The 27,963-nt window shown below is 43.0% G+C and overlaps 2 protein-coding genes across 2 annotated transcripts in view; both read left to right on the top strand.

Moving 5' to 3' along the window:
• c4b (complement C4B (Chido/Rodgers blood group)) overlaps window positions 1-2,177 on the top strand; it is a 30,800-nt gene extending 28,623 nt beyond the window's left edge. Inside the window, exons 38-41 of the mRNA XM_080720744.1 lie at window positions 351-440; window positions 595-678; window positions 985-1,117; window positions 1,707-2,177. Of these exons, the coding sequence (XP_080576870.1) occupies window positions 351-440; window positions 595-678; window positions 985-1,117; window positions 1,707-1,848 (449 nt within the window). The 3' untranslated portion in view covers window positions 1,849-2,177. The remainder of the gene's footprint in view (window positions 1-350; window positions 441-594; window positions 679-984; window positions 1,118-1,706) is intronic.
• A 1,890-nt stretch (window positions 2,178-4,067) lies between these two features.
• LOC308280459 (complement C4-A-like) overlaps window positions 4,068-27,963 on the top strand; it is a 34,219-nt gene continuing 10,323 nt past the window's right edge. Inside the window, exons 1-28 of the mRNA XM_080720735.1 lie at window positions 4,068-4,227; window positions 5,745-5,937; window positions 6,837-7,038; window positions 7,591-7,664; window positions 7,835-7,923; window positions 8,029-8,117; window positions 11,167-11,254; window positions 11,937-12,060; window positions 12,798-12,939; window positions 13,866-13,978; window positions 14,140-14,307; window positions 14,440-14,610; window positions 15,774-15,965; window positions 17,483-17,629; window positions 18,752-18,890; window positions 19,381-19,452; window positions 21,052-21,267; window positions 21,370-21,481; window positions 21,691-21,761; window positions 21,858-21,997; window positions 22,487-22,702; window positions 23,220-23,271; window positions 24,419-24,514; window positions 24,848-25,060; window positions 25,142-25,217; window positions 25,593-25,782; window positions 26,248-26,367; window positions 27,042-27,210. Coding sequence (XP_080576861.1) covers window positions 4,160-4,227; window positions 5,745-5,937; window positions 6,837-7,038; window positions 7,591-7,664; window positions 7,835-7,923; window positions 8,029-8,117; window positions 11,167-11,254; window positions 11,937-12,060; window positions 12,798-12,939; window positions 13,866-13,978; window positions 14,140-14,307; window positions 14,440-14,610; window positions 15,774-15,965; window positions 17,483-17,629; window positions 18,752-18,890; window positions 19,381-19,452; window positions 21,052-21,267; window positions 21,370-21,481; window positions 21,691-21,761; window positions 21,858-21,997; window positions 22,487-22,702; window positions 23,220-23,271; window positions 24,419-24,514; window positions 24,848-25,060; window positions 25,142-25,217; window positions 25,593-25,782; window positions 26,248-26,367; window positions 27,042-27,210 — 3,742 coding nt within the window. The 5' untranslated portion in view covers window positions 4,068-4,159. The remainder of the gene's footprint in view (window positions 4,228-5,744; window positions 5,938-6,836; window positions 7,039-7,590; window positions 7,665-7,834; window positions 7,924-8,028; window positions 8,118-11,166; window positions 11,255-11,936; window positions 12,061-12,797; window positions 12,940-13,865; window positions 13,979-14,139; window positions 14,308-14,439; window positions 14,611-15,773; window positions 15,966-17,482; window positions 17,630-18,751; window positions 18,891-19,380; window positions 19,453-21,051; window positions 21,268-21,369; window positions 21,482-21,690; window positions 21,762-21,857; window positions 21,998-22,486; window positions 22,703-23,219; window positions 23,272-24,418; window positions 24,515-24,847; window positions 25,061-25,141; window positions 25,218-25,592; window positions 25,783-26,247; window positions 26,368-27,041; window positions 27,211-27,963) is intronic.

Genomic DNA, 27,963 nt, shown 5'->3' with positions numbered 1-27,963 from the left:
CGACCACGGATTTGAAATTTGAAACAAATCATTCTCACCTAAAAATAAATTCATCTTGAAACTACATCTCATGACACAACAACAGTAGTGAGCGGCCGGGCTCCCCCAGAGTTACTGTCGAAGTGTCCTTGAGCAAGACACTGAACCTCTAACTGCTCCCGATGAGAAGGTTGCTGCCTTGCATGGTTTCCTCCGCCATTGGTGTATGAATGTGTTTGTGTGAATGGCTGAATGTAATGCACAATCTACCAAGTGCCTTGGATAAAGGTGATACATAAAAGCACCAATGAATATACAGGTTGGTTGTTGTTGTTTTTCAATACATTCATACATTCTCTTCCTTCCTGGAGGACCCTGCCATAAGGAGAGGAGTGTATCTGGAGCAAAAAGACCAGACGAGCGTCAGCAGCATGCGTGTTACTTCCCTACAGTAGACTATGGTAAGTATAAGGCTCCAAAATAAAACCTCAACCGATCCATAAAGAAAGTCATTATAAATACAGACTCTTAAAGAGTTTGGTAAAATGACACACACATTCAAAAAGGTTTAAATCCTTTCATGAACGATACTGTGTGACTTGATGTTTGTTTCAGGATTCATCCTTGAGGTCCTCAATGTCTCTGTGAAGAGCAACTTTGAGCTGTACACCACCAGAGTACTGGAGGTGCTCAAAGCAAGTAAGTAATACTCACCAGAAACGTTGTTTGAGAAATGCTACGTTTAGTGTGTTAATTTATCCCTCCATCCTGTTTGTCATACACTGAACATTGACCCTCCTCTGTTGAACATTGACTGAGTCGTAGATTTCTATATCAAGCACTGTCTATTCTGAAATAGACTGAATATCCGTTTATCATATAAACCTCTTATGTCCATATTTCAACTTTTCCAGTCAAATTAACACCCATGCTTGATCATATTACAGCATGGCTGCCAACACGTGAAAGGTATGTGTGAGTAACGGTATGCACTGTGCCTTTCAGACGGAGACACGCTGGTGACGGTGAGCGACACTCGCGTGTTCGCCAAGAGGTTTCAGTGTAAGGGGAAGCTGGTCACAGGAAAACAATATCTGATCATGGGCAAAGATGGTGAAACCACAGACTCAAACGGAAAGTAAGTGATCAATGATCACACAACCAGTACCAAACTACTCATCATATCCCGGTTATTTTTAGTTTTTCCATCCATCCATCCATCCATCCATCCATCCATCCATCCATCCATCCATCCATCCATCCTTCCATCCATCCATCCATCCTTCCATCCATCCATCCATCCATCCATCCATCCATCCATCCATCCATCCATCCTTCCATCCATCCATCCATCCATCCATCCATCCATCCATCCATTTTTAACTGTTTCAGGTCAAAACAAGAATCGCTACTTTTTGAGCAGTGTAATGTTAAATGCAATAAAAACGATATCTGTCAAGACTCGTCATTGGTACAGAATGCTTTTTAAAATAGCCTGTCATACTCACTGTATCTCATCATTGGTAGTGAGTTAACTATGATAGACTACAAATGGACGCATTAACAATGTGTACCTATACAAGGTTAAAATAATATCCAGAATTGAAAGTAGGCTATATGATTACTGCTGAACTGGATAGATGTTTTTAAGCTTCTGTCTATATATTCTCTTTCGCTCTCTCTCTCTCTCTCTCTCTCTCTCTCTCTCTCTCTCTCTCTCTCTCCAGGATGCAGTATCTGTTGGAATCTAACACATGGATTGAACAGAAGCTTGGAGCAAAACAATGTGCAAAGAGCAGAATGAAAAAGTTCTGCCGCTGGTTCAACGACTTTGTGTCTGAGTACCAAACAGACGGCTGCAGACAGTGAACACAACCATCCTAAGTACTAAAACCATGGATTGACATCTAGACCTACTGCACATACAGTATGAAACAGAGCTGCTACCTTTAAAAAAATAATGCTGTTATTTGTTCCAAAAGCTTTATAGCCTGTATATGTATAACATGTGACATAGCTCTGTTTATACAATGCTGTACCCCCTCCAACTGTATATGTTCCCCATTTTCAACTGTTTTTATTTTATTTGTGTCACTTGCTTTGGCAATGTAAACGTATGTTTTCTCATGCCAATAAAGCTCATTTGAATTGAATAAAATTGAATTGAACGTTCTCCCAGGGCTCTGGTAGAAAACCATCTCCCAGAAATGCTTCCTCTTGCTTCCTCTTGCTGACTCTGTTAAGGCGACAGGTGCTTTTGTCAAGAGCACCACATCCATGCTTATGGTCACTATACTTGTGAATGCAGATACTGTTGGGATATTTAGTTGCTGTCAGACAGAAACGTCTTACATTTTGTAACTTTTGAGTTTTTTCCTTCTTTCTTTCTTTCTTTCTTTCTTTTTTCATAAATTAACACCCTACAACGTCACACAAAAAGTAACAAAAGTAAACCTGCACATCGGCAGCAATTAGGGGTTCAGAGTGGGCAGTCTCGAACTGGGAAGTTGGGAACCTCAAGTTTCCCAATGGCTTCTTTACCTGGCCACTCTACCCCTGAGCCACTGCCACCCCTATAAAGTAGTAGTTGTAATAGTAGTACTTGTGGTAGTAGTACAAGATAATTTAATACATCTGATTGAAAAAAAAAAAAAAAGAAAAAAAAACAAGGTAAAGGGGTGTGATACTGTAGGTACATCTATACTATAATTTTGCGAATGTCTGTCTGAGTGAGTGTCTGTCTGTATGAAACAGCGTTTCTCCTCGGTGGCTGGAGCAATTGATCTGAAATCGCATCACCATCAGCATATGAACACACCTGACATAACTGTGAAGCCCGTTTGTCACTTTCACAAATCGTATGCTGTATAATAGCATTTTTATGGTGTATCTATATCTATTTAGCCTACAGTACCTTTTGTGACCACACATGTTAAGGGAGGGGCGCTGTTGTTCAGCCCATGCACAATCACACACAAACCCACACACACACACACACAACACACACACACACGGGGGGGGGGGGGGGGGTGAGTGTGTGTGTGTGTGTGTGTGCAGGCGGGCGGGCGGGCGGGGGGGGGGGGGGGGGGGGGGGGGGGGGTTAGCCATTAACGAAACGGGTATTTCTTACATTGATGCTCCTACATATTATCATGCAAGCACCAGTTAAAGTTACTTTCCATCCCTCATATACTGCACAGTGCACATCCCATAACCCACACACTGCACATCATTTTGGAGCTCATATCTTTGAACGGGTAAGGGCTAGTTTCATAAAGTCATGAAAACATGTTGGGTGAATCATTTGCAAATCACCCAGTTGTCCAACAGGGGGCGACATGGGAAGGCTTCAGAATTCTTTAAAGTCACATGATTTTGGGGAAATCGAAATTGAAGGGATTGTGTAGATTATGAAATGACAGACAGACACAGCTTCCAAAAAAACTATACTGTGTGCAAGGCACAGACACAGTCTGGCCTGGGACCAGAATAATGGTCAGTGATGTTTAGAAAACCCCACTTTGAGAACCACTGTCCAACACAACTGGACTGAGGTGCAGGATAAAGAAGGGACTACGGCATGGGCATGTCTCAAGTCCCCAAAGACCCCAAATTATGTCCCCCCGGTCAGTTGGTGGGAACAGTAGCCCTACTCAACATTTACTTGAGTAAAAGTAAAACAGTATTGGCATCAAAATGTTCTTAAAGTAGCCTACCAAAAGTAGAAAGTATGCTTACTCATTATGCAGAATGTCCCATAAATACTCCAGCAAAGTAAAAAATACCTCAAAGTATATTATTCAAGTACAGTACTTGAGTACATGTATTTATTGACTTTCCACCACTGGCCTAGTAGGCCATTTGTTTACAAAGCTATGAAAACAACAAAAAAGTTGAGGGGAATTCAGAGATTGAGAAATAAGAGGGGTAGAGAGAGAGAGAGAGAGAGAGAGACAGAGAGAGAGAGAGAGAGAGAGAGAGAGAGAGAGAGAGAGGAGAGAGAGAGAGAGACACACACACACACACACACACACACACACACACACACACACACACACACACACACACACACACACACACACACAGAAGGACAGAGAGACAGAGAGAGACAGAGAGAGAGCTTATAAAAGCACCCAGCTCAGACCAAAACACCACCACATCAAACAAGAAGAGAACCACAATGGAGGTTCCCATTGGTCCTGCACTGCTGTTCATCTTCACCCTGGGCTGTGTGAGTGCACAGGACAGGTACATTGCATTATTAACACTATATTGAGCATGCCTTATATTCGTGTGTGTGTGTGTGTGTGTGTGTGTGTGTGTGTGTGTGTGTGTGTGTGTGTGTGTGTGTGTGTGTGTGTGTGTGTGTGTGTGTGTGTGTGTGTGTGTGTGTTGTTGTTGTTGTTGTTGTTGGAGATCATGTTGAGTTTAGTGCAGGGAGTCTTTGGGATTTCATATTTCAATTATTTAGAAGTAGTTCAACCTTGAAAGCATCATAATTATGTTCAACGTGAATAGATGAACCCATTTAGTACTGAGGCCAAAAAAAAAACACCATCTAAATCTTTAGTTTTTCTAAAATAAATAAATAATCAAATATTTATTGAAAATGTACAAAAACATGATGTTGCTAATACTATATATACTGTACATAGCAACAACAACCCCCAAAAGGTGTTCCTGTCCTAAATGGGATAATGCAGGCAGGCATTCGACAAGCATTACCAGGGGAGAGCATCAGTCCAATTATAAACACTATAAAATGGCTTCCAGTTAGTTTCAGAATGGGTCTCATGATGATTAAAGGTAGGGTAAGTGAAATGTTTTGGAGTCTCCCTGTCTCTTTGATAAACAGAGAATAGAAAATGTTCAGGTACGTTAAGAGAGTACACATTTTTCAGGTTCAATTGTATAGTGTTCCAGTTCCTGTTTTGTCTGCTCATTTCTAAATTCACTTGTTTAATCTGGATAGATCTCTGTCCTGATTTGACCTGGACATGCATTTTCTGTTTATTGAAGAGCTGGAGAGAGACATGGAGACTCATGTTACTGAACAGACACTCTATAGCAATGAGTACTATCAGAATATAGAGCGTTTCTACAAATATATCACATAATACCCTGCCTTTAATTTCATGTCATGGCCTGGCTTTTTTATTTAGAGCTGTGTTCTTCAGAAGATACAATTCCTATATTGCTTCCCAAGGTTAGATTAAAGGTGCTCAATAAATTGCATTCATATTTGGTGGTTTTCTCTTAAATGTTTAGTAGACTAATCTGTCTGCAATTTGTTTCTCTTGCAACATTTGAACGGTTGCAGATGCCAAAGGTCTAAGTCCCTATTTGTGTGTGTGTGCATGCATGCGTGCGTGCGTGCACGTGCGTGCACGCTCGCATGTGTTTGGGCATGTGAATTTATGTTTTCATGTAAACTATTCATTTACTTTTATTGAAGCGCGTTGTACTGTCAGTGTCAAATTATTTTGTAGGGCTACATACTCGTAGGTTGGACAAAATCTACATGCACCTTCATGTTTAGGCAGAGAAGCATGATTATTCTACACACAGCTCCAAGTAAAGTGTTCATTTAGCTTTGAGAGTACTACACAAATGTAACCAACCAAATGGGCGGTGAGCAAATGGAGAGCAAAAGGGTCCATTTGGTTACACTTGTACACTCAGAGTTACAAATGGATGAATGAACACTAAGGATTTGACCGTGTAAACGCACAGGCTATTAACTCTGTTTCTGTCCAAATGTCCAGATTCTTCATCTCAGCTCCCAATGTGTTCCACCTGGGGGTGAAAGAGAGGGTCTTTGTCCAGATGGGAGGATCCCTCCTGAACAGACAGGTCACCCTCTACCTGGAGGCCGAGCACGATCAGGGAAGATTGGTGTCTGACAGAGTGTCCACCTCCTGTTCTAGGGATGGAGAGATCGCTACAGTGGAGCTCATGGTATCAGTGCCCACCCACATCATATGAACACCAATAACACACAGTGTTGCAAACACGTAACACATTGGATCCTACATAAATTATTAGAGCACGCTACGGTGCCATCTGTTTCCGGCCGACAGTACAGAGGCAGGGCCTTTAGCCTAGGGAGCAGCGTCACCACTAATAAATAAGTAAGACCTGATAAATAACAAATTGCAAGTTAGGACCTCGACAGAGAGTTCTAGTTAAAGCAAAACTTCTTCTCTTTTGTACAACACTATTGTTTGTCATAATTAGTGTGTCTGTAATACTTGTCCGACTTATTCCTATAATAAGCTATATTCCCCACCATGAATGTGCTTACATATTGTAATATAAAATATATAATATAATATAAAATGATATAAATATAAAAGTATTCAGGCACATTTTAGCCACCTTTTTTTGCCGCAAGGCCCACCCAACTGCATCTGGATCTCTCTCTCTCTCTATATATATATATACACAGATAAGTGCATCTGTCTGGAACTCCATATATGAAGATGGAACTCCATATAAGGAGATAAGCGCATCTGGAACTCCATAATATGGAAGGGCGTACACCTGTCAGGAATACATAGACCCCACCTCCACTTAATAACTCTGACATCGTACAAATGGATTTGGTTCCATTTGTAGGCTCTCAGAGTTACAGACCTGCTATGGTAATTCAGGGCTAGCTCTTTACGTGTTTCTGGTGATCTTATTGTTCGCTCATTTTTTTGTCCATGGCAAAAAAAAGATATTTAGACAAAAATGTCCACCCCAAGCCAACATGTTGATGACCCATGGTGTTTTCCCTTGTCCCCCTCCTCCACTCTGTGCCTTGTACTTTTCAAAGTATTTACATAAAAGGAGGTAATGTCTTGTCTGTATAGATAGACAGGGAGAAGATGGCAGCCACAGAACTGCGCCTCCCATTCATTGGAACCCCCTACCTCATGCTGGTGGCAGAGTGTGACTCCTTCCCTGTGACGACAGGCGGGAGACGAGTCAAACAAACCAGGGTCTTACTGTCCAAACACAGGGGTTACATCTTTATCCAGACCGACCAGCCCATCTACACCCCTGTACAGAGAGGTAAGGACCGACCAGCCCATTCAAACCCCCATGCAGAAGGGTAAGGAGAGAGAATGAAATGGTTTGATCTATAAAATGTACAGTACAAGAGTGACGAAACCAGGTTGATGTTTTGATCTTTTTTTAGTCGTTTCAACTATACTCTACAATAGTTATTGTGGCAATGACTCAGCGGCCGCTTGGGAATAGAGGGTATATGCACATGCATAAAGTGAATGGCAAAGTGAGTGGCAAAGTTAGTTTAACACCGTTTAACGTCGTTTAATGCAATCAGATAGGACTTTTCTGTTTGGATGGGCTGTAGAGGCCAGAATGTTTTTTGCCACTCAGTAAGCATAACTTCCGGGTATGAGGATGATGTCACACGCATATCCTCTATCGCAAGTTTCCTAGTTCCTGTGGGTTAATGGGTTGCTCAAGTGTCCTTGAGCAAGACACTTAGCCTATTGCTCCTGATGAACAGATTGTCTCTGGTGTGTGAATGGGTGAATCATGTGATGCCCTTTGGAGAATATACAGTAAATGCACCATTTACCATTTTATTTCTGCTAGTAAGGTACAGGATTTTCACTCTGGACCACACCATGAGACCACAACAGGAGGAAACTGTCCACTTCTCTATAATTGTGAGTACAACACATTTGTGCACTGATTGGTTCGAAGGTAAGCTGTTTGATTAAATACAATTTCTGATGATTTTGTCGTGCAACAGTGTTGTTGATCTTAGATCTACAAGCTTAAGCTTGTAGAGAGGGATTCATAAATGTATTTTTACAGTATCTCATTTCTCCCTCAGAATGCGGCTGGAAACAGTGTAATGAAGACAGATCGAAGGGTTACAGGAGGGATATGGACCGACTCCTTCTACATCCCTGATGTGTCAGAGTATGTTGATGATCACAAACCACATTTTAAGCTAGCGTGCGAACGCAATTTCAGAAAGCGACACGATTCACATTTATCATGATGTATGTATGGTTTGTTGTACAGAACGGGTACATGGAAGATCCAGGCTCACTATGAAGACGATGATTCTAAATCAAACATTGCGACTAGAGAGTTCAAGGTCCAGAAATTTGGTGAGTAGACAGACTTGGTATCCACTTCACCAGACTCATACGCATTATTATAATCTCCACCAGACTCATACACATTTTGTCATTCATCAATATTGCAATTTTTATTTAATCTGCCGTTTTAAACACTAAACTTAATCTAACCACAACCTAAGCCTACACTGGAACATGCAGCAGAAAATGCATGCCCAAATTGGAACAGTTGTGGACACAAGACTACAATGATTGTGGCTACTCTTGACCCACCAAATGTAAGCTAACCCCTGAAGATTCACAAATGCAGTGTAAAATATCACATTCCTCTTACCAAATTGTCCTGCTGTGATCACTTACTAGTGAAAAGAGGATTGAAAAACACCTCCGCCTATGGAAAATTTGCATTCTGAATAGTGAAAAAGACTTTAAAGTAGATAGGGTATCTCTAGGTTTGGGGCTGGCTAGGGGTTTTAACATCACCACGGTTGCATCGGTAAGAATGCCATGAAGGGGAGGTTGTCCATTTTATGTTATGGTTTATTAGTCAGTAACGCATAACTGGATTTGGTGTGCCATCAGGCCAGAGTTCTGGTGTTGGTGCTAGGCTCTGCTGCTGCTGCTGTTGCCTCTGCTGCTGCCACACCAGAGTGAGGAACTCAGGCAGTTTATATAGTCAGTAGGCTATGATTAGGGAGTGAGTGCAGGTGTGGTGGGTGGAGCTGTTCATGATGGGCCAGGGGGAGGGACGGGCCAGGGGGAGGGACTGTCCAGTGAACTTTTCCACAGCCGCCCCAAATACGACAGTATTTACCCGAAAAAAAGTCACTGGCTCTAGGGCCGCCCCATGAAGAACAATGGGTGCTGGGGGAGGCTCAGGTGGTTGCAGACGAGGGGGCCTAGGTGCTGGGGGAGGCTCAGGTGGTGGCAGATGAGGGGGCCCAGGTGCTGGGGGAGGCTCCGGTGGTGGCTGTGGGGGCCCACATGCAGGGGGAGACGGAGACTGAGGAGCCCTGGCTGCAGGAGGAGGAGGAGCCCTGGGCAGCACTGCAGGAGGAGGAGGAGCCCTGGGCGGCACTGCAGGAGGAGGAGGAGCCCTGGGCGGCACTGCAGGAGGAGGAGGAGCCCTGGGCAGCACTGCAGGAGGAGGAGGAGCCCTGGGCAGCACTGCAGGAGGAGGAGGAGCCCTGGGTGGCGCTGCAGGCGGAGGAAGAGGACTGGGTGGCGCTGCAGGAGGAGGAGGAGGACTGGGGAGCCCGGGAGGAGGACGACGACTAGGGAGCCCGGCAGGAGGAGGACGACTAGGGAGCCCGGCAGGAGGACGACGACTAGGGAGCCCGGCAGGAGGAGGACGACTAGGGAGCCCGGCAGGAGGAGGACGACTAGGGAGCCCGGCAGGAGGAGGACGACTAGGGAGCCCGGCAGGAGGAGGACGACTAGGGAGCCCGGCAGGAGGAGGAGAACTAGGTGGAGCCCGGGGCGCCGGGGACAAGGAGGCAGGAGGAGGAGCCCGGGGCACTGGTGGCGAGGTCTTGGTTGCAGGAGCCTGAGGAGGAGGCGGAGTCTTGGGCTCAGGAGCCTGAGGAGGAGGCGGAGTCTTGGGCGCAGGAGCCTGAGGAGGAGGCGGAGTCTTGGGCGCAGGAGCCTGAGGAGGAGGTGGAGTCTTGGGCGCAGGAGCCTGAGGAAGAGGCGGAGTCTTGGGCGCAGGAGCCTGAGGAGGAGGCGGAGTCTTGGGTGCAGGAGCCTGAGGTGGAGGCGGAGTCTTGGGCACAGGAGCCTTGGGAGCCTTGGGAGCAGGCATGGAGACAGGAGGGGCCTTTGGAGGCCTGGACTGGAGGGAGGACAGTACGTCCAGCATTCTGCTGTTGTTCTCCTGCATTCTATTGTAGTTCTCCTGCATTCTCTTGTAGTTCTCCTGCATCCTGCTGTTGCCCTCCAGGTAACGGCTTAGGCTGGTGCTGAGCTCCTCTTGAGCCATGGCGATGTTACACTTCTCGGCTTCGAAGGACCATGTAAAGTAGATAGGGTATCTCTAGGTTTGGGGCTGGCTAGGGGTTTTAACATCACCACGGTTGCATCGGTAAGAATGCCATGAAGGGGAGGTTGTCCATTTTATGTTATGGTTTATTAGTCAGTAACGCATAACTGGATTTGGTGTGCCATCAGGCCAGAGTTCTGGTGTTGGTGCTAGGCTCTGCTGCTGCTGCTGTTGCCTCTGCTGCTGCCACACCAGAGTGAGGAACTCAGGCAGTTTATATAGTCAGTAGGCTATGATTAGGGAGTGAGTGCAGGTGTGGTGGGTGGAGCTGTTCATGATGGGCCAGGGGGAGGGACTGTCCAGTGAACTTTTCCACAACCTCATTGGAGACATATATAGTGAATAGAGAAATTGTCCATCAAGTTGTCATCAATTGATAGGCAAAATCTTATGAATATATTTCAAACTATGTAAACTCTACAGATGTTTTAGTGAGAGTAGTGCTGTAATATTAGTAATGTAAAAGTATAGGGTGAGTAATGATAAAAACAAGTAAAAATAAGGTGTAATAATAATGTAATATGAGTAATGCATGGATGAAAAATACAATGGCAACTGATTATATGTGCTGTAGGGCCCCTGTAGCAGAATCAACATTGAAATTGTAATTTGATTTGGTCTCTATTGATTTATTGACCAATGAACAGTTGTGTACTGGTTATGGGAAGCCGGCTTCCCATATGGGGTTTAAGTGGTTAAAATCCCAATCTCTTACACTAAAACCAAAGTGAAGTTTGTAGTGCCACGGTAATCTAGGATCAGGTAACCTTAATGCCTTGCCTAACCCTAAACGGCATATCATAATTATAGTTGTGTCAGGAACACTCACATCATAGTAGATTTATTGCAACAGATGGAATACAGTTAGACTTGGCTTTAAATGGCTCCGTGAATTCTGAATTTTGTACATGCATGCTTGCTATGCAAAATCAGGGAACTTTAAACAAAACCCACCTTAGGGATACCCCCCCCCCCCCACACACACACACACACACACACCAAATAGGTAACGTTGCTCAATGCTTTGTCGTTGCACGTCAGTGATGCCGAGTTTCGAGGTGAACATCCAATCAGAGCAGAGCTATGTGCTCCTGGATGCAGAACGGATGGATTTCACCATCACAGCCCAGTAAGAATATATACATATGACATACATAATTTCATGTAAAAAACATGTACAAAACATATTTTTAAGGTGAAAGCAGCCTGCCATAGTGTTTAATAACATGTTTACCTCTACAGGTACTTGTACGGTAAGAAGGTGAAAGCAGCCTACCATAGTGTTTATAATAACATGTTTACTAGTGTTGTAGTCGAGTCCACCTAAAGCAAGTCCAAGTCAAGAACAAGTCCGAGGGGGTGAAAGGGGGTCCAAGTCGAGACAAAGACCAGATGAAAATAGATAGACATGAAAATATCGTAAATAGCAGCCCTCCAATCTCGCAGCGCAACGAGTTGTGAGCTTGGAGGTCGGCTATTTTCGGTGCTTGATACCACACTGAACTAAGCATAATCAAGGGGGGTACGACATAGATTTCTTCACAAAGAGGGCAATTCTTTCAACATAAGATGTTGCATTCAAGTTCAGAGAGTTTGGACAAGGCAATTCTCTTGAATACTGCCTTCAGGTATGGCATGGAAAGAGGGCATTTGCATTTCTTTCATCATAGTAAAAACGGCATTCATGGTCTGGAGAGGGCACTTATACAGACGGATAAAAGGGCAGGGGCTCAAGCCCCCTTAGATGTGTGCACATGTCGTACAGTGAAAGGACCCTACCATAGTGTTTAATAACATGTTTACATCTATAGGTACTCGTACGGTAAGAAGGTGAAAGGATCCTACCATAGCCGTGTTGGAGTGATAATACCAGGTTCTGAAGGAGGACCAAAAGCAAAGCCTGTCTTCATCAAGGGACTGGAGATGACTGGCTCGGTGAGAAGAACTAACTAAACTAAACACAAATACATATCTACACACTGAATTACCCTGACTTTTAGTTTAATTTATATATATATATATATATATATATAGTATATATAAAAAAAATATATATAAGTATATTTCTTTTTTTTTCTTCTTTTTTTTAATTCTGAATAAACGTAGAACCACACCAGCCTCAGTGTTTTGTCCCATAAACCACATTAAAAGTAAGTAAGCCTTGCCGAGGCTGTGTGGCCCATGGGGCAGAACCCTATATCTCCCGTTTCTGTAGCGCGAGGCAGCTTGATGGACATGGACTCACTCTAGTCTGCTAAATGCCTAAATTGTAAATTGTAGTCTAGTATGTAACAGGTACTTAACCCGCAATCCAACCCCTGATGCTGAGTGCCAAGCAGGGAGGCATTGGGTCCCATTTTTATAGTCTTTGGTAAGACCCGGGTGGGGATCGAACCCTGACCTCCCAAAGTCAGGGCGGGCTGACACTCTAACCACAAGGCCACTGAGCTGATAAACCACAGTAGGCCTATACACACTCAAACATTCAAATATTATGTAAATAGACACGGTACCGTACATCATTAGATTAGCATCTGTTAGACATCTCCTTTCAAGAACTCAGGGTGATGAAGTTAAGTTTAGAGGCTCTTGCCAATCTTGCCAGCTTGTGTAGACTCTTTGTGTTCAAGTGACCTCAATGTACTTAAATTAAAATAAAACATGTTTTACAGATCCAGCACGGTGAAGCGAGATACAATCTATCGACTGCTAAACTGAATGAACATCTACAGAAACAAGTGAACAAGGAACTGTCTGACCTGGAGCAGAGTGGAGCACAGCTTTACATGGCTGTGTCTGTCACTGACATCTACAGTAAGGCCCCAGGACACAACACACAGCGTAGCACGGCACAGCACAGCACGGCACAGCACAGCACAGCACAGCACAGCACAGCGCATGCAGCACAGCACAGAGTGGCTCTGCCTGATGACCATTTATAAAACAAAAAAACAAAACCCTGTTCACGTTATTCCTGGCCTCGCCCCCGGCTTCCTGTTCATATCCTCAAAGAGGCGGAGGCTGAAAAAGCTGGCCTGAAAAACATAATTTGGTTTCCTGTTGTCCTTGCATTAAAGTGTCGGTAGTTGGCGTTCTAGGCTTTGGGCTCTGAGTCTGAATGTACCTGGGTTGCCATGTCTGCTTTTAATAAGCAATTTGTGTCTCTAATGGAGACATGTGGGAATGGAGAAACGTCCCAGTCGCAATGTGACACATTGTGAGCTTGCTGATCTGCTATTTTCAATTGTAAATGTAAAGTAGCCTATAGTTGCTTCTGTTGGGCTTATTTCTTTGGCAAAATCTGGCAACAGACAATTCCGTGTCACTTCCTTACTTGGGAGGAAGTGAAAAGATGTTTTTGAAGCAGCACACAGAGATAAACTCTCTAGTGCCCTCTGTAAAAGAAAATGGCAGCCTCCATAGAGAGGGCCAGGAATATGGTGAATAGGTGGTTAAGATGTTGCCTCTCCACACAGGCGTCAGAGCAGCATACCACACTGTCTGTCACTGACTCAGCAGCGCAGCACCACACATTTTGAGGCTTTATGGTATGGATTCCAATCTGGACACTCAAATCCTGTATCTGTAAAATACTGAGTTTTAGTTTAACTGTGAGTGTACAAATGGAACCAATGCCCCCCCCCCCCCCCCCCCCATTCGAAATGTCATTTGTACAGTTCACACAGATCTTTAAATGCCTGTTCATAATGTAAATAAATGTCTCTGCATTATGTACACAGGTGGTGAGCTACAGGAAGCAGACATCTCTCTCCCCGTCGTCTCACAGCGCTACACCATTGATCTGTCTCGAACCCGCTCCCACTTCATACCTGGGGTCCCGCTGGATGTGGTGGTAGGCAAGACAAGTCAAATGAAAAGACCAAAAAAAAAAGGATAAATGGTTCTAGTTGGCTATAAGACTTCTAAGGGTTTCTGTGTGTGTGTGTGTGTGTGTGTGTGTGCGTGCGTGCGTGCGTGCGTGCGTGCATCAATATGGTAATATATTGCCCACAGGTGGTGGTGCGTCACCCAAATGGGTCCCCGGCAGCTGGAGTGACAGTGCATGTTAATGTACCAACATCTGGGGAGGCGGCTCATCAAGCAGAAACAAGCCAGGAGGGGGCAATGTTTTCCTCCTTTAATCTCCCCAGTTCCACTTCTAACAATGCTGTTAATGTTGAAGTCAGTGCAGTCAAACTCTATGGTTTATTTTCTGCTGACAGTTTTGATTGCCTCTTTGATTCCCTCGCCTCCTTTGTTTGTTTGTTTGTTTTATTTTACATTTGTTTTATCTCCCCGCTGTTTCTAATATAGGTTACAGTAGAGGGTCAGCGTGAGAGGAAAGCAATTAGACAAGCCTCTTCGGGAAGCAACAGTTACTTGTACCTGAGCGTCAGCAACAAAATTCACCCTGTGGGTGATGAGCTCAGTGTTACGTTCCAGGTTATTGGTGGGCAGCCACAGGATGGAACTCTGTACTACATGGTAAGACTTGTAGACATGGCATAGCCTATCGCCGGTAAGCGGAAGTTGCGGAACGCTTGCTCCAAAACACACTCGCCTTCCACTTTTTTTCCGTGGACCCGCTCACCCCTAGCAGTTCTTGTATTCTTCTATTTGTTTTAGTGAGGTTAAGGTTAGGAATACGTTTAGGTTTAGGCATAGTTTCAAAGTTTAGGAATAAGGTTCAGAGAACTTGAGACATACCAGCCAAGACGCCTAAGGGCGAAAAGCGACCTTCCCCTAAAGGGCGAGGTTGAGCAATATATGGGCTTAATATTGATGGCATGAAAGGGATTCTATTGTGTGGGCATTCCCAGATATGGGCTTAAAGGGATATTCCACTTTCAAAAAAGCTTATCGTCTAATCAGGCTTTTGTGAACACCCTGGACAGAAGTTGCTTGATTCAATATTTAGATATTTGATATTCATTTTATCAGACACCACCATCCAGGGCCCATTCTTTGTAACTCCATTTTTCCATGATAAAGTCATCAAAAACACCCATATTTTATCTGGGGACTTATAATACCCTCCTAATACGTGAGCTGGCCGTGTTTTTTTGATAACTTTTTAATAATATTTTATTGTATTAAATCTTTACCCCCTTTTTCATAAATGAAAAAAGTTTTGCACCACAGAACCTTCAGTTTCGGGCATACCGATCATAGCGATGCACCAACCAAGAAGAGACAACAAACACAAAGGGAGAAGTAGCCGATCAGAGCGCTTTGCTTGGCCCAGTGGATGAGAAATTTAGATTAAAAAAACTCACCCGTTGATTCACTCGTACAACAAAATGTGTTTTACTTGAAAAAAAAAATGCTTCTCAGGTCAAATATCGATGTGCGATTAATTGCGATTAATTAATCACAGAGCCTGTAATTAATTAGATTAAAATATTTAATCGCATCCCAGCCCTAATATATATATAAACTATGGTTGCAAAATATAAACACGTCATTGCAGATGTTTACAAACTTACAAATTGAATTAAACATTTACATTGGAGAAAATCAAAGTAAAACATTTAGATTATCATAGTTTATGCTATACATTTTCTCCAAAATACATAATTATGTTTCATAGTTTTGTAACATTTGAAATGTTATTCTCATCTAGAAGGGAACACATCTGTGTGTTACAGGTAATTAGCCGTGGACTGCTCGTTAAACATGGCTCCCTGTCGTCTGGACTGTTATCAAAACACCTGTTGCGGATCACAGCCGCCATGATCCCATCCTTCCGTCTGATTGGCTACTACTACCACTCCAACGGTGACGTGGTTGCTGACTCTGTGTGGGTGGATGTCAAGGATGAATGTGAGGGAAAGCTCAAGGTGAGGAGGAGTCCAGAGAACCATACCGTTAGAATATACAACTAACCATAGAGTTATTTGTTGATGTATTGACTGCGTATTGTATTGATGTATTACCTGCTTATTAGTGTGGTTGCCCGAAGGGCAACACACTGTAGTTCTGGGGAAACGTCATTTTCAATAGATAAACTTCACTAGATAAACTTTTCCGCTGCCATTGGAAATTGATGGAATCAATGGGAATGGGAATCAGTAGGGAATCAATGGGAGTGGGAATCAATAGGGAATCAATGGGAGTGGGAATCAGTAGGGAATCAATGGGAGTGGGAATCAGTAGGGAATCAATGGGAGTGGGAATCAATAGGGAATCAATGGGAGTGGGAATCAGTAGGGAATCAATGGGAGTGGGAATCAATAGGGAATCAATTGGTCGAGCTTCAGCTTGCTGCAGAATATAGTCACGTCAGCAACCACACTTGCAATTTCCAATTGCATCTTTCTAGCTGTAAATCGCTCTGGATTAAAGCTGGTTGCACACTCCTGCGTTTTTCTGGCCGAATATCCGAGTGAATTTCGGAGCGCGCAAATAAAACAATTACCTCACGTTATGTCAGTCACGTTTGCACACTGCCGCCCGTTTCACGCACCACTCGGTCCCTTGCTCTCTTTATCTCTCTCTCTCTTCTTGCCCTGAAAAACGCATTTCGCAACGAAAAACGCAGCAGTGTGCAAAGACCTTAAGAGTGTCACACCCATTGTGAAGTGAGTGATGCCTCTGAGGAGTTAATTTGATTAAGCTATATGAACTAGAGGAACGATGTTAAATCGTGAGACATACAAGCGACCAGGTCTATGAAAACAACACCAAAAGAAGCAACCAGTTTCACCACTTGAGCCATAGCTATTACATCAGCTATTTTCAAAAAGAAAAATAGCTTTTTGAAAGTAGGCCATAAGCAACTACACTTCAGAATCAAACCAAACAAAAGCAACCCGCAACTATGAATATTTACAAGCGACCTTACAATAAAAAATGCCCAAAGTCGCTTATAATAAGCAGACCTGCAACTGGCATCCACCTCCTGCTGTGGTGTGGAGGTGTCATCTGAATGCAATCATCGTCGCCGACTTTTAAATGCCAAGTTTGCCAACTAATCCCAGCACGGTAAAATCACGCTCTTTCGAACGACCATCATTTCGACCGGAGGGTTAGCGACTCACTCCACGGAGGTTAGGGTTAGGGTGAGGGTTAGAGTCGGGTGTCGAAAAGATGACATGTAGTAACAGCGACACGCTCCCTCCCAGCACAGCAGACTACAACAGACTAGCAGTTTGATGCAGTTGGAAGTAGGCCTAATCTGTTTGATGGAGAGCCATCTTAATATCTAATACCTCCTGTTTTATATTTATACTTTGTGGTGCATGATAGTGTCGTAATATTCCAGTATGTGTGTGCACATGGACATGGGTGTGCACAAATTTATGATGAGGTCAAATGTATGTTTTCGTCGTTTTCATCGCTTGCACTCAAATACCAGGTCACCTCAAGTCAACACGTTTTTACCCCTGGGAAAATTGCAACATTGAAGATCGACTTAGAAGGCCAGAGAGCCAAAGTAGCCTTGCTGGCCGTGGACAAGGCCATCTACGCTCTGAAAGCCAACAACAAGCTGACTGCCAGACAGGTAAGCTCTAGTGTCATAAAAACAGGTAAGCTGGTGTCAAGTTCACTTAAAGGGGCTACACCATAAAATTCAAATGTTTCTATTTTTTCTTGTTTTTTATTCTTCCCAGTATCCACATAAAAGATTTTTAATAGGAAGATAGGCCATCCCTATTGAAATTGGGTCTCTACCTTACTTCCTTCACATGTGTTGCCAATGGGTGCTCAGGGTGCTGATATTGTGCATGTATCTCACTGGAAACTCTCTGCTACACCAGTGGGTCTCAAAGTGAGATCCAGGGACCCTCATGGTTCCTTGAGAGGGTTGGGCCCTTACGGTTGTGTAACTGAGTGTACAAATAGAAACAAATGGACCGTAAAGGTTCCATTTGTACTCTCTCAGAGTTATGAGGGTCCTCGAAATTAAAACGTTTGAGAACCACTGTGCTACACCACTGTACTGCACAGAGCCTTAATTAGTATTACTAGCCCTTACCCGTTCAAAGATATGAGCTCTGAAATGATGTGCAGTGTGTGGGTTATGGGTTGTGCACTGTGCACACTATATGAGGGATGGAAAGTAACTTTAACTGGTGCTTGCATGATAATATGGAGGAGCATCAATGTAAAAAATACCTGTTTGTTTAATGGCACACACACACACACACACACACACACACACACACACACACACACACACACACACACACACACACACACACACACACACACACACACACACACACACACACACACACACACACACACACACACACACACACAGCTGGTTAAACATGTTGCCTCATGCTAGATGCAGAATAGATAAGCCTCATGCTAGATGCAGAATAGATGGTAGATACACCATAAAAATGCTAATATACAGCACATGATTTGTGAAAGTGACAAACAGGCTTCACAGTTATGTCAGGTGTGTTCATATGCTAATGGTGATGCGATTTCAGATCAACTGCTCCAGCCACTGAGGAGAAACGCCGACACAGACAGACAGACACTCAGACATTTGGAAAATTATATGTTTGATTGGTAACACATGTGAAGGAAGCAAGGAATTGAGGCCCAATTTCTGTCCAATATGACTGTCCAATATAAAGCCTATTATTTAACTTTTCCATGTTGTGTCCAGGTGTTTTCTTCCATGATGTCCTATGACCTGGGCTGCTCATATAGCGGAGGATCAGACCTCGTTTCAACATTAAACGGCGCAGGCCTCGCCTTCCTCTCTCCATCCGAGAGATCATCACAGCAGTCATTACTGAGAAAGGGTATGGGTTTTAATTTGCTGCATCATGTTTCGCATTGGTTATTGTTTTACTTAAAGCTGCTTTGTCCGATATGTAGGCCCTCCCGATGAACAAGGGGAATTATGATAACAAGGCAAGGCAAGCTGCTTTTGTTCCAAAGCAATCCAGACTGCTCACCCTCACATAAAAAACTATACGGCAGCCAAAGGGACACAGAAGAAACCACTTGCTATAACCAGCAGGACGTTTTACTTCAGTTTTTTAGAGTTTAGACATTTGGCTGATATTCGAGTACAGAGCAACAGATGAGAATGAGTGAATAAATAGGGATTCTGGTGTCTTGCTCATGGAGACATTAGATGGCGAAGCGGGATAATTGGACTGAACCTGGGATCCTATCTTCCCCACGCAGAAAGAGACCATGCATGTTATTATTGTGATGTGAATGAAGTAGGCCTAAAGAAACACCCTATGGACAAATACTAACCATATTATGTCTTTCCTTTCCCAGGGTTTGGCTGTGAATCACGTCCTACACGGAATAAGCGCTCATTAGACCTACGACAAGCGTTTCAAAACTTAAGTAAGTAATGCGCTGTTTTATGTGGCATCTTTGCAAACTAAGGTTCGACTGTGGTTCATAATTAGAAAACTGATATAGAACACAAACAACAAAATGTTGATAATAAGATAATCAAGGCGAGTTAGTAGGCTACCAATATAAGCAGTAACAGAGTCACAACATTAGGCTGGTGGAGAAAAGGCTACAACAGAGCCTACAACAAAGTGTCCTGCAAGCAACCAAGTAATAACTGAATTAAGAGTATACAATGGCTGTGGCGCCCGATAGCTGAATGGTTAAGGCGCGTACCACTCAAATCCTGACAGCGAATCCTCAGTTCCATTCCCGGCTTGGAGGTGGAAAGATGAGTAGCCTACCATTATATATCGCCTCCATGTATGATTTGTGTAAGCAAGTGTATTTGAATAGAGAGTATGCAAGTGACATCATCATCATACCCGGAAGTTATGCGGGAACACCTACTGAGTGGCAAAAAAATACTTTCAGCCCATACATCCAAACTGAAAATTCTGATTGCATTAAAGGACCTACACCATGAATTTTCACTTTTTCTATATTAAAACCTTTTTTTGGGGTCCCACTGGCACCTTCTATCCTCACAAAGTCCTATTTCTGACCATTGTGTCTTTCTCTGGTTTTGGGAAGACAGAGATGAAAAGCTTTCCACGGGTTCTCAGAACAGTGCTGTTCTGAGAGTTGATCCGTGTGACGTCACACGGATTCCCATTTTTTTTGTTTCAATTTTTTTTTTTCAAAAAATATTTTTTTTCAAAATTGTTTTTTTTTTCAAAAAAATCTTTTTTTCAAAAAAAATTTAAAACTTTTTTTTTCAAAAAACTTTTTTTCAAAAAACTTTTTTTCAAAAACTTTTTTTTTTTCAAAAAACTTTTCTTTTTTTTCAAAAAGCTTTTCTTTTTTTCAAAAAACTTTTCTTTTTTTTTCAAAACATTTTTTTTTTTTTTTTACTTTTTTTTTAGACATAAATACAATGCAGGTGGGATTGATTGTCTAATGTAGATTAACTTTCTGCAATGTCTGGTCTAGCAACGGTCGCCCTGTGTCATTTGACAGTAGGCCTATAACATACAACATAGGCCTACAGTAGGCTATAATCAGAGCTGCAACATTATCCTATTTTTGTATTGGCCCAATATTAACATTATTTGTTGTCAACGTGGGGTCCGGGGAGGAGTGAAGAGGAGGGGAGGGGGGAGGGGTGGAAAAACCCCACTAGATGCGCCCCTGAGCAAACAGAGGCCGTTTTGGTATTGCAGCTGGAGAGCCTCATTATAGTAGAGCTAGAACAAACAAAAAGAATGGTCAGAGTGTTTGTTGAGGGTTAAAACCTGTCTAAGACTCAATTTTGAGCATATATTTATACAAAAAATATAGTTTTAAAAGCATGGTGTAGGCCCTTTAAACAACTCACTTTGGCATTCACTTTGCCACTCGATTTGCCATTCACTTTATGCATGCGCTTACCCTCTATACTACAGTAACCATCAGCTACACTCTCGAGAAGGCAGTGGCTTCTTCTAAAAAATTAAACAAAACCAAATGTATATCACCATGCATGTTTCTCCCATGTGTTCGCTACAGAGTCAAACTACACTGATGAGAAGCTACAAAAGTGCTGTTCCAGCGGTCTTCAACGCATTCCTATGAAGCGAACGTGTGAAGAAAGAGCAGGAAGGGTTTCTCAGCTCAATACAGACGCAGAGGCCTGCACTGAGGCCTTCCTTGAATGCTGCCGCCAAGGAGAAAAGCTGAGAGAGAGGAGAAGGCAAGAGGTCGCTCAGAGAGATTTTGCACGAAGTGAGAAGTTTTTGTCAGATCACAGACCATTAACATTTTAGAGCTCAACTTGATCATTTAAAGAGAGTTTAATCACGGAACAATATTTCTGTGTCCCTATAGCTGCAAGTGAATCAGACATTGAAGATTTCTTCGACCAAACCACTCAAGAGATTCGGCGACATTTCCCCCCAAGCTTTGAATTTAGAGTATTAGATGTAAAGGGTGAAAAAAGGTAGGATCCGGACATGTTTAAGTTACAAAACATGAATGAAAAATAGACAAATAAATATAAGTTTGTTGGTTGTAATATGAGTGACCTTAGAATTCAAGCTTACACACGGTAGCATTGCTTTGTAAAAGAGCCTGAAATATCAAGTTATTCACAGTCGATGTCAGAATCACTATTATCACAAGAAAAATAAACAATGACATTCTTTACAGTCACTCTTTTGTCTTGCCCGACTCCATCACCACATGGGAGATACAAGCTGTCAGTCTCTCTGCAAGTCACGGTAAGATGGATTCCCCTTTGTTTCATCTTCGGTTGTATCTTTGAATGAAATTATCCACGGCAATTCACTTACTGCTTCGTCCCCGCGTGTCTTCAGGATTCTGTGTAGCCGAGCCCTACGAGTTCAAGGTTTTAAAGCGGATATTCGTGTCTCTGAGACTGCCTTATTCAGTGAGACGACATGAGCAGATAGCCATCGAGCCTGTCATCTACAACTATGGTGACGAGGAAGTGAAGGTACTGAATGCCAAAGCAGAGGCTCTCAAACCTTTTTATTTCAACCACCCCCAGTTTGACACAGCATGTATTATAGGCCACAAACCCTCATAACTTGGAGAGTATACATTTATACACTCTCAGTAGGGTTAGTTACAGACCTGTAAGGGTCCATTTGGTTACAATATTCAATATGCAGTCTTACCATGATCATTTGTTCTTCTTGACCACAAGGTTAAAATGTAATTTAGATCTAAATAGCTAGGTATTTTTTATCTGGTATCCTAGAGCTTCAATGTGCAGGTATTAATAGTAGGCTACCTATATTGTTAGACTGATCCTCTAGGTTCTTGGTCTATCTGTGATCCAAGTTTACAGAGGCAACACACTACACAACTCTTTGTATTTGATGCATGTGTTTACCTTGTATTTTGTACGTCGCCCTGGATTAAGAGCATCTGCTAAATGACTAAACTGTAAAATTCTCTAAAAACGTGCCTGTCTTTGTAGATAGCGGTGCACATGGCTCAAAGCCCAGGCCTCTGCTCTCCAGGGTCGGCCACCTCTATCAGTTATGTGAACGTCACGGTGCAGCCTGAGTCCTCCCAGCTGGTCTCTTTCTCCGCGGTCCCTATGGAAACGGGGGAGATACCCGTCAAAATACGCCTCTACAGTATAACACACGAATGGGGCATAGACGCCATTGAAAAGATACTGAAGGTTTCGGTAAGTAGCTTGAAAGTTCCTTTATTATGACACAGTGAAGAAGAAAAAAAAAGGGGGGGGGGCCAGTGCATTGCACTCGCTGTCCCTCGGGGAAGCAGGATAGGGCCTACACATGTAAGCAGGATGAATACAGGTGAACAAATCCAAAACAGGGAGAAGGCACACATCCAAACCAGAGCACAAGGCAAAGTCCATACAAACATGAGAAATCATTCCGGCCACAGCAAACAAACCCAGACAGTGAGGAGAAGGCACAATCCAATAAACAGGGAGAAATAAAATAAGATAAAACATAAATAAACAAATAAATTGTGGAAAAAACAAAACAGACACTGTGAGTGACTTAGGAGCAGCAAGATAATGGCGTGCGGATAATCTATCCTTATGTGATGAACTGTAAAGTCTTTGAAGTGCTGCTAACCACAGACTAGGAACCTGGAGTGATTTTAATAACCATTTAAATACGACAAACGATTGATGGCACGAAAGAAGCACTCAACCTTTCTTATTCTTTTAGACAGAGGGAATAGTGGCACGAGAGGAAGTTGGAGCTGCTGTTGTAAAACATGGTGAGATGTTCGTATTTGTTTTTCAGTTCATTGATTGTCACAACGTGCGTACACAACGTGCATGAACATATATTTGTACATATCTGTGAAAAGCACACACACAAAAAACAATCAAACATGAGCGCCAATGTGGTACTTTCAGTGCGTGTCAACTGAGTGCCATGAATTATAGTGTTGATTTTTACAGATTATTGTTTTAGTCCTTTGAATAAAGTTCCATTTAGTTTTAGTACACTTTTAGTCATCTGAAATGTTTTAGTTTTAGTCTAGTTTTAGTCGACTGAATATAATAACAATACAGGAGCGCAACCAAACATAAAATGACTTGTCTTTTTAGTTTTGCAGTATCTCTTTTCCACTAGTCCCTACCTGACATTTCTTTTTATACTTTATTGTGTCAGAACATGCACATCACTTCATCATAACATTCTTCAGAACTTTTAACATGTTATGTCCTTTTTTTTGTTTTTTTTAAGGACATTTTGACACATTTTTATATATATTTTTTCCACCACCACATAGAGCAAAAAGAAAAATCCACACAAAAACAGTAAACAAAAACATTAACCTGACATTTTAGTCTAGTTTTTATTTGTTGACAAAATGTGTGTCATCAATATATTTAGATTAGTTTTAGTCATCGTAGCTTAGTTTTTGTTTAGTTTTCATTTCATTTTAGTCAGTGAAAAAAGGTCGTTGACGAAAGATTTTCCTCGTAGCTTTAAGCCCGGATCAGAGTCTACGGTGGAGAGCTATCCACCGCAAATTTAGGAGCAGCAAGATAATGGTCAGAAGTCAGAAAATAAGTGCAGGCCATCATAGTACGCCACGGTGGAGTCCTATTCACCGTGACTGACTAGTCTAGATTGACCAATCAGTGAACGGGGTGTAGAGCCTGTCTGTCTGATAGTAAAAACAGAGAGATGTGTTGGGACTCGAGGTGGAAAGCTCTCCACCGCGAGGAATGATGTAACGTATAGTTTCATGACTCAAAAAGACTCGAAAAGACTACACTGCGGTGGATAGCCTTCCACCGCGGACCCGACTATGTTCCGGGCTTTAGACGATAAAATCAACACTGCAATGAATGAAGTCATCTTTCAGCCATGCTATATTCATTGTTAAATTTTCTCCATGGTCTGGACAGGGAGGAGCAGCTCTACCTCCCTCAGGTTCATAGATGGACGACTGCCTGACGACACTGTCCCTGACTCCACCTCCAACATCTTCATCACGATAGAAGGTGTGTGTGCGTGCGTGCGTGCGTGTGCAGTTTAACTTGATTCTCCTTACTCTCCATCAACCAAAACACAGTTTACTTGTAATATTTCACCCCATGAACCACAGTGTCCCCATTCTGGGCATGTCATAATAGGCAGACTTTCAGAGATAACAGGTGAACATTCGGCAAAAAATAGGCCAACGTTTGGTGAAAATGCATGGCATATCTACAAGTTCACAGTGTGTTGAGCTTGCAGTAGATCATACAACGGCACAGTCGGTTTTAAGTGGCTATGGCTGAGGTTGATATTTGACCATAACTGTATGCTTCTGTTCCACGCTCTCATCCGATCAGGGACAGGGGATGGCTTTGGTGAGACCACAGCCCGGACCCTCCTCTCTCCTGAGGGCGTTTCTGGCCTGCTCAGGCTGCCCTATGGGTGTGCAGAGCAGACTATGCAAAAGCTGGCCCCTACGGCCATAGCCCTGCGCTACCTTGATGATGGTCAGCTTTGGCGTGAGCTGCTGCCTGGCACCAGAGACAAGGCCCTCCATACGACTGAGCAAGGTGCGGATGACTCGTGTTTGGAAAGGGAGACAGTTTTGGAAAATCAGACAGTTACAATATAAAAAATCTCTTCCTCTTCAGGCTACATGAGAATTTTAACTTTCAAAAAAGGAGATGGATCTTATGGAGCATGGGTTACGTATCCATCAAGTTATTGGTAAGTAAAGTTACTTCCAGGTGTCCCCATGCAGCAAAATGTGTTAATATGGCATCACAATCAGTTTAAATGTTATACTTTGTATTGAAAAAAAGCAGATATACAAGCTAGAAATGTGAGCTTGTTGAGAGCATGAGTGGCATTTATTTATTCATTACATATTGAACCTTTAAAAAAAAACACACACACAAATCTTCTCTTCTGGGGATTGCTGGCACAAACTCTTTTCAGAGGGTTGTCCGTGGCCAAATACAGTACATATCAATTTGGGGGTCCTTGTCATTATTGTTATACACTTTACACTGCACAACCTAAACCTAAACTTCCCCCCTCTTGTTCTCTCCTTCCCCTCATTGCCTTGGCCTCCTTCCTCAGGCTTACAGGCCTTGTAGTTAAAGTCCTCTCCATGGTAGCAGAGCGCCAGACGGTGAAGCAAGAGCAAGGCAGGGGCTCACAGTTTGTATCTCCAGAGGAGATCACCCTCTCCACCAGGTACCTGGTCTCTGTGCAGAGTGGAGACGGCTCCTTCAAAGACCCACATCCCGTCATAACCAGAGAGATGCAGGTAACAGTAACACTGCTTTTCAAATATAAAACGCTAGTAGTTGTGGATGCAATTTTGACACCATTTTGGCACGTGATGACAGTTCGAAACGCTGGAAGTGCTGCTTGCAGTGTTGTCGAGAATTGTGGTTATGAGTGCTTGCAGGTTTCTTTCGAAAACCGATGGACTTAACACTCGACGCTGCACTCCTTTGGGTCAACAGTAATACACCCGTCAAGTGTGAAGCTTATCGCATGAGCGATTCTCATAATGCAAAGGACAAATAATCAGTACATGCAGAGATTCCTGAAATTAAGATAGAATATAGATAAATCAATGCGCTCAGGATAAAAATATGGGAGAGCCAATCTGGTTCAGGCGTGAGGAGGGGCTGAGGACATTTGTTGGGTGTGTTTTGATCACGTAATATGCGAAATACAATGCAAGGGAGGTGAAATATAACCTAATCTCTCTGTTTTGCTGTAGGGGGGCATGGGAGGCAAAGAGCAAGAAGCATCCATGACTGCCTTCATAACTATTGCACTGAAACGGTCCCTGCAATTTATAACTTCATACAATTCATCTGCGGACGAGGGAAGACAAGTGGTGAGCTGAAACATCTCTCTGAATGATGCCGACAGTACTGATGCTTTTGTTACAGTAGTTGTTTTGTTTTCTTGTGTTTCAATATAATGATGAAATCTGCAAAAAAGATATCACTACTTTTTTATATCTGTTGTCTCCCTCTCCTGACGCAGAGAGGTAACTGCAACAATGTCCAAACTAGATTAAAGATGGAGGCTCCTCTAGTGTCCGATCCAGTGCAAATAACTTTATTGACATTGTCGAGCAATACAGTAGTTGTCCTACCCGGGTCAAATTGTCCCAATGGAAGAGTAGGGAGACCACCTTCATCATCATCATCATCATCATCATCATCATCATCATCATCATCATCATCATCATCATCATCGTAGCCAAGATACAATCATCAGGAATAGACATGTATTTGCAGCAATATTAAAATATAAATCAGAAGACAGAATACTAAAAATGTTCAAGGAACAAAACAGATATTAACAAAAAATAATGAAAGCAGTTACAATCTAGAACAAAGGTGTTAGAAACCATTGCCCTGAATTGACCTAAGGGGAAGTGGCACCTTCAACCACAGAAGTAGAAGTGTAGTTGTTTAAAACGGTTAAAATCAAGTTTTATACATTAAAACAATAAGGATTGTGGCTGAAAGCATGTGTTCATTCTGTGCTGTTTTTCATTAGGAGAAAAGCATCTCTCGGTCGACGGCGTACCTCGTGAGTCAAATGGATGGACTGCAGAGGCCTTACGCTGTAGCCATCACAGCCTACTGCCTGTCTCTCTGCCTGCCCCACGGACACAGAGACGCTGCCATCGCCTGGAAGAAACTCCAGGACCTGGCCACGGAACCAGGCACGTCCCATTCTGGACTAAACATTACACCCAGAGCACTTTTAGTCTTGGTTTTAACCACTTAAACCCCACAATGGTTGAGTCCCTCAGGGCTCTATACTGGTGTCTTTCCTGTTTTCTGTTAGTGTCGTGAGCTTGTCGATCTGAGATTTTCAGCATAAGCTTTCCACATGATATGGATACTGGGTTTTCTTTCTTTTCAAATCTTTTTATTCAATTTTCAAATGAGCAAAGCCCAGAGGCGGGTAAACAATCTCAAAAAGATGGATACATCACATGTAGAAAAACAGAGTGAATAAAACCCATCCCCTATCCCCCCTCCCCCCACCCTCAATCCCCAGGACGGTTGAACTGTCAAAACAAAGTAAGTAAGTAAATAATCAAAACAATAAAGCAGAATAAATAATCAAAGCTTGCTGCGTATTGGGTTGGTCAAACAGGTAAGCGCCACACTACACCGTTTGAGTATTATGATAGAACATCATAAAAGGGCTCCAGGTTTTATAAAATTTCTTTTCAGAGCCGGCAATGGAGAACCTCAACATTTCCAATTCCAGACAGGACATTATAGCGCGAAGCCACAGGTTGAGCACAGGCGGGGCAGCATCCTTCCACTTAAGCAAAATGGCGCGCCTAGCGATCAATAAAGCAAAGTCGACCATACGACTTTCCGTCCGTGTTAGAGGAAGGCCCTCGCTTCCAACTGTACCAAACAGAGCTAATAAGGGGTCTGGGTCTATGTCACGATGTAAA

Source organism: Nannobrachium achirus (genome assembly GCF_963921795.1).
Source record: "Nannobrachium achirus genome assembly, chromosome: 2".
NCBI lineage: Eukaryota > Metazoa > Chordata > Actinopteri > Myctophiformes > Myctophidae > Nannobrachium > Nannobrachium achirus.
This window is presented reverse-complemented; position numbering and strand designations above follow the sequence as displayed.